This window comes from Mobula birostris, chromosome 22, assembly GCF_030028105.1.
Source record: "Mobula birostris isolate sMobBir1 chromosome 22, sMobBir1.hap1, whole genome shotgun sequence".
NCBI classification, from domain to species: domain Eukaryota; kingdom Metazoa; phylum Chordata; class Chondrichthyes; order Myliobatiformes; family Myliobatidae; genus Mobula; species Mobula birostris.
Window position 1 is genome coordinate 27,988,161 of NC_092391.1, and position 16,290 is coordinate 28,004,450.

The 16,290-nt window shown below is 45.9% G+C and overlaps 1 protein-coding gene across 2 annotated transcripts in view; it reads right to left on the reverse strand.

Annotated features, from left to right (window-relative positions):
• col5a1 (procollagen, type V, alpha 1) overlaps positions 1–8,421 on the reverse strand; it is a 295,086-nt gene extending 286,665 nt beyond the window's left edge. For both annotated transcript variants that reach the window (XM_072240466.1, XM_072240467.1), the window contains exon 1: positions 8,034–8,421. In XM_072240466.1, coding sequence (XP_072096567.1) covers positions 8,034–8,133 — 100 coding nt within the window. In that variant the 5' untranslated portion in view covers positions 8,134–8,421. The remainder of the gene's footprint in view (positions 1–8,033) is intronic.
• Positions 8,422–16,290: the final 7,869 nt, after the last annotated feature.

The window sequence follows — 16,290 nt, forward strand, 5'->3', positions numbered from 1 at the left end:
TAGATTTCTAAGTGCAAAGGACATCTAGGACAATTGGGAAGAGGACAGGAAAATGGCACTGTGATAGAGGGTCGGCCATGATCATATTGAATGGCAGAGTAGGCCATCTCCTCCTTCACGGACACCAAAATAAAAGTCATTGAACTGTGCTTCCTCACATCTCCATTAACCCAGCACCTAGCACTGTGTCCTCTGATGCTAACTGCACAGTGTTTGCGTCTCCTCCATGGATTCCCCAGAGCTCCAGTTTCCTCCTACATCCCACAAACGGATAGGTTTACTAGCTACTACAAAATTACCCTTTATGTGGAAGTAGGTGAGAGGCTGATCTGAGAGCCGGCATGGATTCAACAGGCTGAACGGTCTCATTCTCTGCAGCATGTAAGAATCAGTAGCGCGGAGGAGCGGGACACTCATTCGTAGACTCATGGAGAGATAAAGGGCAAAAACAAACACTGACTATCCTTCTTATAGGCATCCGTTAGTCTCATGAGACCATGGATTTGCGCCTTGGGAGGTTTCCAGGGCGCGGGCCTGGGCAAGGTTGTATGGAAGACCGGCAGTTGCCCATGCTGCAAGTCTCCCCTCTCCACGACACCGATGTTGTCCAAGGGAAGGGCATTAGGACCCATACAGCTTAGCACCGGTGTCGTCGCACAGCAATCTGTGGTTAAGTGCCTTGCTCAAGGACACACACGCTGCCTCAGCCAAGGCTCGAACTAGTGACCTTCAATCACTAGACGAACACCTTAACCACTTGGCAGACTATCCTTCTGCGTTAACTATACTAGAGAGCAATTTACAGCAATCTTTGGGGTGTGGAAGGAAATCAGGGAGCCAAGAGGAAACGCACATTATCACAGCGAGAACACACAAACTTCTCACAGAGGGCACCCAAAATCATGGCTGTATCTGCGTCTCTACTAATTGTATTACAGTATATATATGTTATACATAGAACATAGAAATCTACAGCACATTACAGGCTCTTTGACCCACAATGTTGTCCCGACCAAGTAAACTACTCCAAAAACTACCTAAAATTTCCCTCCTGAATAGCCCTCTATTTTTCTAAGCTCCATGTACCTATCTAAGAATCTCTTAAAAGACCCTATTGTATCCACTTCCACCGCCGTTGCTGACAGAGCATTCTACGCACCCACCACTCTCTGTGTGAAAAACTTACTTCTGACATCCCCCTTGTACCTGCTTCCAAGCACCTTAAAACTATGACCCCGCAAGTTAGCCATCCCTGGGAAAAGGCCTCTGGCTATCCACATGATCAGTGCCTCTCATCGTCTTATACACCTCTATCAGATCACCTCTCATCCTCCGTCGCTCCAAAGGCCGAGTTCACTCAACCTATTCTCACAAGGCATGCTCCCCAATCCAGGCAACATCCTTGTAAATCTGTGGCATCCTTGTAAGTCCTTGTACACTGTGGCAGTATTGGGACACAGAGCATTATTGCACACAATGGGACATTGTGTTTCTTTATTACACACAAAATAATGGACATTTAATGCATTCTTATACACAGCTGGTACTATAATTCTGGTTATGTATTACTCCAGTACAATACAACACATTCCTGTTATACACTCAGCTGGATTTGGGACATTACAATGAGTCAATGCTTGGTCACAGAATTTTTTCCTACATTGATCTGTGATTAGTCACTGTCTCACTTTATGTCGCGGCAATGCTTGGAATTCAGTCGCATTCTACACCAGCTTAGGCCTATGGCCCTCAGCCTGCAATCAGTAGCTACATGCTCAATTCTGTCACATACAGAGCAATTGCTGGGACACACAGCCCAGTTATACGGCACAGAAGTAAAGGCATGAAATGATTAAAACATTCAGGTACCATCTGCGGAAAGAGAAACAGAGGTAATAGTTCAGGTTGAAGAGTCTTTGTCAGAACTGGAAGAGAGAAGAAAAACATTTCTTGGAATGGTTATGACTGAGCTGGGCCACTCCTAATACTGTTTCCATTGAGTCCACGGTACCCTGCTACACTCCGCGACTCTGTAATCTAGCTACAAAACTAGGGTGGTAAGATGAAACAAAGCAATTACATGGCATACAAGGAAAGCCGTTAAAGTGGAGTGAGAACTAGAGGTAGAGGGTCGGCCATGATCATACTGAATGGTAGAACAGGCTTGAAGGGCTGAATGGCCTTCTCCTCCTTCATGGACAGCAAAATATAAATCATTGAACAGTGGTTACGTTGCACCTATCTGTTGTACATTAAACTGGTAATGAAACGCTCAGAGACACTGGGAAGTCTGCAGATGCTGGAAGTCCAGAGAACACACACACAAAATGCTGGAGGAACTCAGCAGGTTAAGCAGCATCTATGGAAATGAATAGATGGTTGATGTTTCGGGCCGCGACCCTTCTCCAGCACTGAAAACGAAGGGGTAGGCGCCAGAATAAAAACGTTGGGGGAAGGGAAAGAGGTTAGCTGGAAGGTGATAGGTGAAATCAGGTGGGTGGAAAAGGTCAAGGGTTGGAGAAGAAAAAGAAATCTTATTAGGAAAGGAGAGTGGGCTATAAGAGAAAGGGAAGGAGGAGGGGACCCAGGGAGAAGTAATTGCCAGGAGAGGCAAAGTAAAAGGTCAGAGTGGGGAATAAAGGAAGGGGGGGAGAATTTGTTTATCAGAAGGAGAAATCAATATTCATGCCATCAGGTTGGATACTACGCAGACGGAATACAAGATGTTGCTCTTCCACTCTGAGGGTCGCCTCATCTTGGCACAAAAGGAGGCCATGGACTGACGGGTCAGAATGGGAATGGGAATTAAAACGTCTGGCCACCGGGAAGTCCCGCTTGTGGTGGATGTTTCGAAAGTGCTCGACGAAGTGGTCCCCACTGTTTTATCCTGATTTCATGCTGCAGTGCCCAACAACTGCTGCTTGATGGACATGACGGCAGATGTGTTCCAGCAGACCCTGAAAATGTGTTTCATACTTATCGAACCAGAGGAAACCTTTGGGAAACTGACTCATCTAATGTGAACTGAAGAGGCTGGGCTGCTATTAGATCGATAGCAAAGAGTTAAAGCTTTAAAAAAATCATGAAGACACAAGAGATTGCAGTAGTTGGAATCTGAAGCACAACCTACTGAAGAAATTTATCTGCAGAGGGAAATGGACAGTCAAGATGTCGGGGATTTCTCAGTGCAAATATTGTTACGTTCAGTCCTGTGTTACAGAGTCAGGGCTAAGAAATCGGGCCTATTATACATTGATCATCAACCCAAGATATTACTGCTGCTTCTCCATCCGCGGATGCTGCCTGACCTGCTGAGTACTTCCACATTTTCTGTGTTGTGGCAGTCTGTTCTGCCATTCACAGAGCTACAGCCTGGCCATTCAGTCCGGACGCTCACCAGTCGGGGCTCAGGAGGTCAGACACGTTACGCACGAGTAACAAACTACTCAACTGAGTGAGTCAAGCAGCATCTGTGGCAGGAAATGAATGGTCCATGTTTTGGGTCAAAGCCCTGTACCTGTTTGTTGGTCCAGGTACCCGTATCTGCGGCCTTTGTGTCCTCACACTATGCACGGTTGGATACTGGGGCCATAGATTTTAGACACTAAGGAAATAAAGGAATGAGGATTTGGGATGAGGGGGGTGGATTTGAGACCATTCATAATCACGTGGATTGTGAAACAAGTTTGGGGATGTAGAATGGAGGACCTGTTGTTGATGATGTTATGGTCTTCTGAGGAAATTTCCGTACCTCCAATGCTGGATGCCAGGCAAAAGAACCTGAAAACGGGAGAGGGCTCAAAATAGTTGGCGAGGAGGAAAAGCCAGGTGTCATCAGTATTCGTAATGAGACTGAGAGGATTTACCCAGATGGCTGCAATACGAAACGATAAATAGGAAGAATGAATCTTGGGAGTAATGGTGCAACCATGGGACAGCAACCAGTGTTTTGGCTACAATTGATAAAAAAAAACTGAGCAGGCAAGTCCAGTTGTATTTTGGCTGGATAATCAGGAAGAGATGTAGGGTGCAGTCAAAGGTCATTGAAAGGTCAAGAGGAACAGATTGCCTTTGACATAATTACACAGGGTGTGATTAGTAAATTTGATCAGAGCCAGTTCAGAGCAATGCAGGCAGAAATCTGAATGGACCAATTTCGTCAAAGAGTTCTGTCTGAAAGGCTGCAGAAAGATAGCACAGAAAAACACAGGAGTCAGAGAGGCCAGTCCTCTTGTAAGTTTACAAGCCTAAAATGGACACCTGAATGGAATGAATGCATGGAAATGTGATCACCTTGACCATGAAAGTGTATGTTCCCTTCAGAGTGGGTGCAGCAAAACTTCATTAAGTTCATGGCTGGATTCTGAAGCTTGTTTACTGAAGTGATGTTAAGTGGCATAGGCATTAATTCCTGGTATTTTCAAAGAATGAAGTGAGAGGAATTAACGTGCAGGTGCTGAGAGGATGGCCCCTCAGGAAAGAAAGTCTAGAACATGAAGTCGAAAAGATTTAGACTCCAAGAATTTTTTTAGGATTAAAAGAGGGAGAAATTCCTTCTTTCAGAAGCAGAATACTCTGCCCTGGTATTGAGTAACCCACTGATGATGACAATAGATTTTAGGCACTAAGGGAATCTAGGGCTATAGGAAGGGCAAGTGGGAGGGGAATAGGTTCTTGACTAATAGGGGTGTCAAAGGTTATAGGAAGAGGGCAGTAAAGTGGAGCAAATCAGCCATGATGGAATGGTGAAGCAGTTGATGGGCCAAATGGCCTAATTCTGCTCGTATGGTAAGTCATAAGGGAAGTAAACTTGATGATCAGCTGCGATCACTGTGATCGGGGAACAAACTAGAGAAGGCGATTTTTGCTGACACCATTGTAGCCTCAAGTTCAGATGTATGGAAGTCAGGTTGTCCATTTCAGTGGCAGTTAAAATGCGTGGATCCAGGTGATATTGTGGAAGAGGAGGTAGGCAGCTCTGGTGATGGAAACAATGCAGCACTGGATAAAGTAGAATGCCAAGGGTACAAATAGTGTGGCTGGCTCTCCAAGACAAGGAGGGAAGACAGTTTTCTCAATACTTAATAGGAGGAACTTTCTGCTCATTCAGGGAGAGTATTTGGCCGAGGGACAACATAGTGAAGAGAAATAGGAAAGGGGTTGGATAGATCCTCAGGAGGAATCTCCACAAGTTATGGGCAGGATGAAAACCTATCGAAGAGGATCTCTGGCTACACCAAAGAGACAAGAATAAGAGCCTGCTGTGAATAAGTCCTATCCCTTTGGGAAGCAAAGGTGAGACATTGCAAGCAGATAGTTTGATTAACCATGTCAATGGTTGGAAATGAGCAATGTTTGAGGAGTTCTCGGACTTGTTTCACACACAGTCTGATTCTCCCTGTACAGTAATGACATAACACCTCATCTGACTCACTGTTGCAAGTCCTGGTTTTGTCTCCGACTAAATCCCAGCCACACTTTTGCTTTCTCCATCCTGAAGGAATGCTTATGCCAGAGGGTTGCTGTGTTGGTTCCCATTGGAATACCATGCTAAATAATAAATTCTGGCATCTTCCCCCTTCCTTCTCAGTCCTGAAGAAGAGCCTCAGCCCAAAACATCAACTGTTTTATTCATTTCCGTAGATGCTACCTGACCTGCCGAGTTCCTCCTGCATTTTGTGTGCATTGCTTTAGATAATGAATTGTTTGCTAATGTTGGTCAGAATTATTTCCAGCCGTAGAAATCTGAGCCGGCGACAGCAAATTAGTTGAGTGACAACACATAGAAATCAGATGAGCCTTTGGGGAAGAATACCAGAGATTATGGTGCAAGATGAAAAGGCATTTTCAGGGTCTTCTGTTCACAATTCTGTGCATCAGGCTCAGATTCCCAAAATTAAATTACACCACCAACTCCCTAATTTGGAGATGGATTATGCATGGATTTTAGGCTGGATCTGTTCAGTTTGCAACTTTAAGAGTGACCATACAGGGTACAGCAACCAGCTAACTGGTAGCTTCCAGACACAGACAATCAGGTTAAATTCTTCCCTATTAATTAACGATTACTGGTACTCACTGGCTACTGGAAAGAGAGACTTGAAATCCCAACCCTGGTGCTTTGACATCAGTAAAATGTCCAGCTGTCAACCCTGCCATCAGGAGCTTAACCCCTTCACTCCTGTCACCCAAAAGTTTAACCTTTTCACTTTCACCACACACAATTAACCCCTTCACTCCTTCTGTATATCTTTGACTCCTATTTTCTCACAGTCCACAGTTCATCCTTTCATTCCCACCAGTGCTGTTTAACCTTTTCACTTGCACTTTTCATGCACAATCACTTCACTCCTCCATAAGCAGGTTCAACCTCTCACTCTCATTATCCATGTTGGCCCCCTTGTTTCCCTCGTCACTCATTCCCACTGTTTCACTTGCAATGTCACCACTTCAAATGCACATGGACGGTGTCCGCCAGCCACCTATTAACCCCTTTTCACTTCCGGCACAGAGCAGTCGCCGGAAGAAGGATTTTCTGGAACTGTGCATCTGCATCGGGGAAGGATGGGTGCCCATCACTCGCAGGCTGAGGGGGTGACATCACCAGCTAGCAAGGCACTGCAGCAGGACCAGTTTCTCAGAACAGAACAGCAGTCCACGGCGGGAACGAGGGGACGAACACTTCACGAATCTGACAAGTACACCTTACTGGGGAGTGGAACGTAGCGCAGTATGAGGAAGCTCCTGCCCCCCACCCCTTCACCCCTCACGGTACAACCCTGTTGCACACAAGCAGCGACTGCTAAGAGCTTTCTCGTGACATCGTGTATACTCGAAGCGAAGGCTGCTAGGTTCCTGACTAATCGGGGCATCAATGGTTACGGGGAGAAGACAGGAGAACGGGGTTAAGAGGGATAATAAATCAGCTATGCTGGAATGGCGGAGCAGACTCGATGGGCCGAATGGTCGCCAATGTCTTACGGCATCGCTTTGTGCTAATGAGATTCGGGATTACTGACAAATTAGTTTACTTAAGACTGGGTCTCAGCCACCAAGTCCACAACTACAATAAAAAAAAGTTCAAGGAAGTTTGAATCAACGAAACGGCCACAACCGGCGACCCACTGTGCGAGAATCCTTTTCATGCCCACCCCCCACGTGTTATCCATCCCATGGGACACAACTAGCTCAGCACCCCGCCGACAGAAATAAGACATTTCAGTTGGGCAGCAGCTCTGATCCAGGAAGGCCAAGTAACTCGCTGCTCGCTGTTCTCAAAAGGATCAGCAAGCCCTCAGTTCTCATAGTTCGGCGTTCCCCGGAGCGCTCCGACATTCGCATTTCGCTTGGCTCTCTGAAACACTTCCCACACTTCCGGGCTCCCCCCCCCACACACACACACACCCACCCACAACCCAAAAAGGTTAACAGACCCCAGAAAATCCCACCCAACATGTGGAGTCGCAGGACGGGATCGGGTTTGGAAGTTGCTCATGAATTCATTCAAAGATGGAGGGAATGGGGGCTGACACTAGGTGGAGCGAACTCCCGCAAAAAAACTCAAAGCAGCTCGCTGCCGCACGCCTCAAGGGTCGGGGCCGTTTGAATCTTTTTTATCTCCCCGGAAGCGCGTCGCACAAACTGCCCAAGTCAAAAGTTTTCTATTTCTTCTTTTATCTATATAAAGTGCGGAAAAGTTCTGTGTGCAATGGTGACGGGCGTAGGCGGGGAGGGTTTGTCTGTCAGAAGGACCCCGGGGAATCCGACACCCCTGCCCTTTTCAGAAAGGAATGCGCTCACTTTAAACAAAGTTCATGTTTTCCCGTTTCGGGAGCTCGGCGGAGGGAGGAGAGAGAAAATGTAGCACACAACAGTGTCAGTCTCAAACTCTCGATGCCAGGCGCCGTTTTGCGAATAAAACGCTGTTCCTTTAATACAACGTTTTGCTGTTCCCGAGTACTACCGCCCCCCACTCACCCCTCAACTCGGTCTGAGAGTAAAAGCCGCAACTTTCTGGACAGACCGTCGCTTACCTGCACTGGCGTAAGTTGTTAATGAAAGGATAGCAATTTGCAGCGTTAGAATAGAGTCCCAATATCTCCTCTTCCATCTCCACCGATTCCGATCATCCATCCTGAGCAGCTCCCGGCAACGGCTGAGTTCCAAAAGAAACAAGAAATTGCAAAATTGGGAATCGTCAAATTCAATGATGGGTCAAATCTATGAAGCCATAACAAGTTTTGCTTCTTTTATCTTATGGTGTCTCAGCCCCAGGTCTCGCTGCCTCTCCCTTCTCTCAGCAGTCTGCCTTCCCAGGACTGACAGAAGCCTTGATCCTCTTCACACCGTTTCCTGGAGCCGAACAATTCTGCAAAAAAAAATTCAACAAAAAGAGATCTGGCGGGTAGGGAAAGCTTCCCCCCTCCCTCCCCACCCGAACCACCCCAACCCCCCCTCCCTCACTCACTGCCCACTCAATGGACTGACACCGCCCAGAAAACAGCCCCTCCACTTATTGGGCACGGGGGGACGGCTTTACAACAGATAGAGAACAGATGACTCCAACTTCAGACTTTGTTTCATCACCCCCCCCCCCCATCCAGCCGGAGTCAAGTTTGAAGCGGCAAATTTAAACTTTGCAACAAGCTGCCGGATTAATTCAGCTAAATCAAGGCATTCCTAGCACAAATTCGGGATCCGAATCAGGTTTATTATAACTGACGTGGGTTGTGAATTTTGTCTGTATTTTGGAGGCAGCAGCACAGTGAAAATTACTGAAAGTTACAATCAATAATGAGAATAAGGATTCGTGGGCCATTCAGAAACCTAACGGCAGAGGGTAAGAAGCTGCCTCTGAATTGTTGACTGTGGGTCTTCAAGCTTCTGTATCTCCTCCCTGATGGTGGCAGTGAGAAGAAGGCCATCGTGGATGGTGAGGTCCTTAATGATGGATGCCACCTTCTTGAGGTGCTGCCATTTGAAGGTCCCCTTGATGTTGGTAGACTTGTGCCAGTGATGGAGCTGGCTGAGTGTTGAACCCTCTTTCCATCCTGTGCATTGGTACCTCCATACCAGGTTCTGGCACACCAGAATACTGTCTACCCTGCATTTCTAGAAATTTTCTAGTCTTTGGTGATAGACCAAATCTCCTCAAACTTTTAGTGAAATGTAACCATTGGTGTGCCTTCTATACAATTGGATTATTGCATTGGGTTCAAGACAGATCCTCTGAGGTGTTGATGCCAGGAACATTAAGCTACCCATCTTTTCCACCTCTAATCTCAGTGGGGATTCCACCACACAGCCAGTCACAGGCTCTCCAAAACTAATTAAGCATGGGGCTTCAAAACATAGCTCGAAGACCAGGTTCCAATCATATGGTGAATTGGGATCCAAATGCATATCAAAGATGGGAGTCCCAAAACAACGTTGACAATGGGATCTGACACATTTGGGTCCCGAATATAACACATGGGTATGGAGTCCCTGACACGGGTTATTTATGGGAACTCAAATTCACTTCTACCCTTGAAGTGCGGATGGGACAAGTACAGCCCACTGGCCTCAGGATTTCAAACGGAACGGCACCACAAGGCAAGGGTCGTATTGTGTTTTGGGAAACTTAGAGTGTCCCTGTGTCATAGCACAACCAAAAGATTATCTTCCTATTTGGTGCCAAAGACAACCTAATACCTGGCCCCCTAAGAATTACCAAAAAACTGCCAAACTCAACTGCCAAATTACCAAACTCAAATCAAGCACAGTATTCCAAACATAGCCTAACCATGGTGTTCCAAATAATGTGAGCGAAACACAAATCAACTGCACAATCCCAAAAGCAAAGGTCAGGTTATGTTTTGGGAAACATGGGTGTCCAAAAACAAACACATCCATAGAACTTTTAAGCATAATTTCACCACCAGGTGCCAAAGTAACTGAAACGCAAACACACTCACAGGCGCATGAATAAAAATCAACTATTAGGTCGTCAAACCAACCCAATCAATGTGTCTCTAAAGTACCCCAAATAGCAGTAGCAGTACATCACTCAAGTCAAGTATGATGTTCTTCTATGGCATTATTCCCTTAATAGAGAATGTGTGACTGTGTTTAATGTGCAGAGGCTAAAGCAGAGCAGCTATCACACAGTCCTTGGCAGATCACAGTCAGGATCCAGTGGCACAGAACGCAAGACAACTGGGGATCATTCGCAGCTGCAGCCTTCGTCCACCCTCACTGCTGTTGTGATGTGTCCATAAGGCCATAGGATATAGGAGCAGATGTAGGCCATTCAGCCCATTAAGTTTGCTGCGCCTTTCAATCATGGGCTGATCCAATACTTTGGGTCATCCCACTCCCCTGCTTTCACCCCATACCCTTTGATACCCTGGCTACTCAAAAACCTATCTATCTCTGCCTTAAATACACCCAATGACTTGGCCTCCACAGCCGCTCGTGGCAACAAATTCCACAGATTTACCATCACCTTCTGCCAGCTCCACTGTTGAGGTCTTTGTTGGATTGTTCTTTGTCCTCCCCTTTGACCTTACAGCTATGGTTAACCCTACCAGGAGCTAAGCTTCAGATGATATCACTCTTAGGATCTCCGGAACATACAAGCTTCTCCATCATGACAAGGTGAGGATCCTTGGAGAAGAGGGACTCAAATACAACACAGGCTTCCAAATTAAAATCAGCCATAGGATCACAAATGCCATTCAGCCATGGTGCATCATACACATGTTACTGCAAATATAAAAACCAACCATTGGGTTCCAGGTGCAACCCCAACCACTGGATCATTAACATAACCTGTACTACATTATCCCAAAAATAAATCAACCACACAACCTCATACTTCAATAATCAGGTCCCAAATACAGCATCCCAAAACACGTCTCAACCATAGGGACTCAAAAACAGCCCAACCACAGGGCTCCAAACACAAGTTCACCACCAGTTCCCTAATATATCTCCACCTCACAATACCACATACAAGGATCCAACAAAAGGGTCTCTCAGGTACTATTCAGAAACAGGGTCTCGAAACATAATCCATTATCTAAGAGCTGAACAAAATAAACCCTAAAGAGTCTGACATGTCCTATGACAAATGGCCTAAATATGCTCCTGCATTGTACGTTCTTATGTTACAGATTCAAAACTAGAACCCAATGACAGGGTCCCAAGAACACATCCTAGGGTGTCAAGAGCACTTGAGCTGTGGAATCCTACTCATACCATAAGATTATAGGAGCAGTTTAGGCCATTCGGCCAATTGAGTATTTTTGCCATTCTATCATGGCTAATTTATTTTCCCTCTCAAAGCCATTCTCCTGCCTTCTCGCTGTAACTTTTGATGCTCTTACTAATCAAGAATCAACCAATCTCCACTTTAAATAAACCTGATGATTTGGCCTCCACAGGTGCCTGTGGCAATGAATTCCATGGATTCGCAAACTTCTGTCTATACAAATTTATTCTCATCTTTGATCTAAAGGGACATCCTTCTAATCCAAGGCTGTCCCCTCTGGTCCAAGACTCCTCCATCATAGGAAATATCCTCTTCATACCCACTCTATCTAGGCCTTTCAATATTCAGTAGGTTTCAATGAGATTCTGCCCTCATTCTTCTAAACCCAGTTGAGTATAGGTCCAGAGCCATCAAGCAGTCCGTATACGTTATATCATTAAATTCTGGGATCATTCTTGTGAACCTCCATGGGAACCTCTCCAATGTCAGCACAACCTTTCTTAGATAAGGGATCCAAAACTGCTCATACTATTCCAAGTGTGATTTGACTAATGCCTTATAAAGCCTCAGATTTCTCCATTTGTCTATATTTATCTCCTTGCGTCTTTCTGCCTGTTCATCTCTTTCCCTCGGTATTTCCTATTGCCCTTCTGTTTCGAGATTATTGTTACTCTCAGTCTTTGATGGATATTGTCTTTGTGTTTCTTAAGGTGGAGCAGACTCCCAACTCTGTATTCTATTAATTATACTTGCTCTTGTGCCTTCAGGGAGCTGACAAAATGGTCCAAACTTCATCCTCAACACTGCCATCAACAGCCAAAGAAAACCAATGATTTCACCAAGCACAAGCAAATAAATACATCAGCACGCTCTTTTCTCTGTACATCAGCATGATCTTCAGCTGATCTCTATCCAACTAGCGCTCTGTAGTGTGGTTTGGTGATAGAGGTCGCTATCAGGTATCTATATTTCAACAGCTAAATCCAAAACAGGAAAATCTTTCCTCCCTTCAACCACTCTCCAACTCTCCAAAGCAACTTCATGCACAATTCGTAGATGGCAGTTATTCTCTTATGATTGCAGGGAAAAAGGTACACAACATTGAGTGGAGAAAGTCTGCAGAGGAGAAAAGGCCTTGAACGAAGATAAAAATGCTTGCATTGTATTGGTGAATACCTTTTACAATGCGGCTTTCAAACTGTGAAATATTTCAAGCCCTTTCAAAAGGGACAACACTAAACAAAAGTTAACAGAGAGTGAGTAAGAGAGAGGGATTGAGTGAGAGTGATCACGAGAGAGAGACAGAGAGATAGTGAAGAAGAGATGCATGGGAATTTCGAAGTTAAAATCACGGCTAGAAATGCTGCAACAATGAAAATAATTATGCACATTAAGAAGTCAGTATTGGAGTGATAAATATCTATAAGATGCTTCTAGATTGGAAAGCGTCAAGAGATAGGAAATTCAGACTCATTAATGGATACTAAAGTAAACATCCTGGAGATAAACATCCTAGAAAGACAATGGGATTGGCCACATAAATACCAGGGCCACAAAAGCATATCAGAGGGTTATCAAACCTTGATGCCACAAAACCTTTCTCCAATCTACAAGATACAAATCAGGAATTCTATGGAAAACCTGAAATACTGCAGCTCATGAAGCCTAAAGAAGTTCAGCAACATACAAATGGCCCTCTTTATTGGTATCTCATTCATTCCCTCTATCATCAGCACACAATGATCACAGCGAGTAGCATCTACAAAATGCATTGTAGTTACTTTATTGGGCAATTTTACCATTTACTGAACTGCCAAACTCAAACAGCAGGAAGGACAAGGGCACCAGGTAGATGGGAATACACCCATCTGTAGATTCCCCAGCAGACGTTGCACACCATCCTGACTTAAAAATACAGTAAATGATAATCCTTCAGCATTGTTGGATGGAAATCCTGGAACGTACTACACCTCACTGTAACTCAGTGCAGACAACTGCCCCCAATTCCTTATTTTGCCTTTGTTGGCAGGTTACTTTGCTTTATTGAGACGTTAATTTTATAATTGCAGTTTGCAAATGTCTCTGTCAGAGCAGCAATGCTAAGAGCATGTGTACTGTCAGAGGGACAGTACGGAGGGAGTGTCACACTGTCGGAGTGACAGTACTGAGGGAGTGCCGCACTGTCAGAGGGACAGTACTGAGGGAGTGTCACACTGTCAGAGGGACAGTACGGAGGGAGTGTCACACTGTCAGAGGGACAGTACGGAGGGAGTGTCACACTGTCGGAGGGACAGTACTGAGGGAGTGTCGCACTGTCGGAGGGACAGTACTGAGGGAGTGTCACACTGTCAGAGGGACAGTACGGAGGGAGTGTCACACTGTCGGAGGGACAGTACTAAGGGAGTGTCACACTGTCGGAGGGACAGTACTGAGGGATTGTCACACTGCCAGAGGGACAATACTGAGGGAGTGTCACACTGTCAGAGGGACAGTACTGAGGGATTGTCACACTGTCAGAGGGACAGTACTGATGGAGTGTCACACTGTCAGAGGGACAGTACTGAGAGAGCGTCACACTGTCGGAGGGACAGTACTGAGAGAGTGTCACACCGTCAGAGGGACAGTACTGAGGGAGTGTCGCACTGTCGGAGGGGCAGTACTGAGGGAGTGTCGCACTGTCGGAGGGACAGTACTGAGAGAGCATCACACCGTCAGAGGGACAGTACTGAGGGAGCGTCACACTGTCAGAGGGACAGTACTGAGGGAGCGTCACACTGTCAGAGGGACAGTACTGAGGGAGTGTCGCACTGTCAGAGGGGCAGTACTGAGGGAGTGTCACACTGTCGGAGGGACAGTACTGAGAGAGTGTCTTACTGTCAGAGGGACAGTACTGAGGGAGTGTCGCACTGTCGGAGGGACAGTACTGAGGGAGTGTCACACTGTCAGAGGGACAGTACTGAGGGATTGTCACACTGTCAGAGGGACAGTACTGAGGGAGTGTCGCACTGTCAGAGGGACAGTACTGAGGGAGCATCACACTGTTGGAGGGACAGTACTGAGGGAGTGTCACACTGTCAGAGGGACAGTACGGAGGGAGTGTCACACTGTCGGAGAGACAGGACTGAGGGAGCGTCGCACTGTCAGAGGGACAGTACTGAGGGAGTGTCGCACTGTCAGAGGGGCAGTGCTGAGGGAGTGTCACACTGTCGGAGGGACAGTACTGAGAGAGTGTCTTACTGTCAGAGGGACAGTACTGAGGGAGTGTCGCACCGTCGGAGGGACAGTACTGAGGGAGTGTCCCACTGTCAGAGGGACGGTACTGAGGGAGTGTCGCACTGTCGGAGGGGCAGTACTGAGGGAGTGTCGCACTGTCGGAGGGACAGTACTGAGGGAGCATCACACTGTCAGAGGGACAGTACTGAGGGAGTGTCGCACCGTCGGAGGGACAGTACTGAGGGAGTGTCACACCGTCGGAGGGTTGGTACTGAGGGAGCGTCCCACCGTCAGAGATACAGTACTGAGGGAGCATGGCACCGTCAGAGGGACGGTACTGAGAGAGTGTCACACTGTCAGAGGGACGGTACTGAGGGAGTGTGGCAGGGTCTGGGATCTGTACTGGGCAGTACTGCATTTTTTTGAATAATCTCACAACAAGATTACAACAGTAGGCGATAATATTTGTCCCTCAACTAACTTCATGTGGGGAAAAAATTGTAGTGATTATTACAATACTGCTTCTGTAAGCTTACTAGTAGCGAATTTATTCACATATTGTCTGCACCTCCTTCTTTATTTCACCACTCTAGTGGGCCGCTCAAGGCCTTCATCACTTACCTTGTAGTTAGTCAAGTGAATGGTACCTTCTTTCTCTATCTCCCCTAGATTTCCCCTTCTATTGCTAACTGACACTCATCTCTCCTTTCACCTTTCTTTTCTTATGTAGTGTGACTCAACACCACAGTGAGCTAGCCGGAAATCTTTCCTGCCCTCTCAATGTCAATATGCTTCCGATTTGTTCTTGAGCTCCTTCACTCTTATTGGGAATGTCTCAAGCCAGGGACGTTTCCGAGAGTGATCAACTTGTTCTGTACCACCGTCCACAATTTCCTACTTCTGCAGTCCCAAAGCCATACTTCTTCTGCCATTTCTAATCCCTATTCCTTTATGTGTTATTAATTGCAATTAGTGATTTTATCTAATCTGATTAAAATTACAAGTAATTAACAAAATGGTTTGGTACATATTTAATTACATATAAAATGAATGTTTTAATATTTAGGATTAGAGTGGCATTTCTCCTGTCCCTCAGGTTGCCTGGCTTCACCTCCTTTGATTTTCAGATCATTTTAGTCCTTGATGTCCTCATCTGTGATTGCTGTTGTGTGTCTACACTGAGTGTCCTCTTTACTAGGTGCACTTGTACACCTGCTCGTTAATCAGACAATCATGTGGCAGAAACTTGATAGGTAAAAGCACGCAGACATGGTCAGGAGATTCAGACCAAATATCGGAAGTGTGATCTAAGTGACTTTGACCATGGAATGATTGCTGGTGCCAGATGGGGTGTTTTGAGTATCTGAGAAACTGTTGATCTCCAGCGATTTACATGCACAGCAGTCTCTAGAGTTTACAGAAAATGTTGCGAGAAACAAAAAAACACCCACTGAGTGGCAGTTCTGTGAGTGAAACACCTTGTTAATGACAGAGTTCATAGGAGAATGGCCAGACTGTTTCAAACTGACAGGAAGGTGACAGTAACTCAAATTGTTACAGCAGTGGTGTGCAGAAGAGCATCTCTGAATATACAGCATGCCAAACCTTGAAGTGGATAGGCTACAACATTAGACGACTACACTGGGTTCTATGTTTGTCCCTAGTCACTGAGTCTATATTGCTGTTCTCTACCCCATGGTGAACGGAGTCTCAATACAGGAACAAATACTTTGGACTCTCCTAGAAATAAAGTAAGAGTAACCCAGGTCAATGTTCCCACTTTTCTGATCTATCACCCAATTGCACCTCATTTTGTGCTTTCC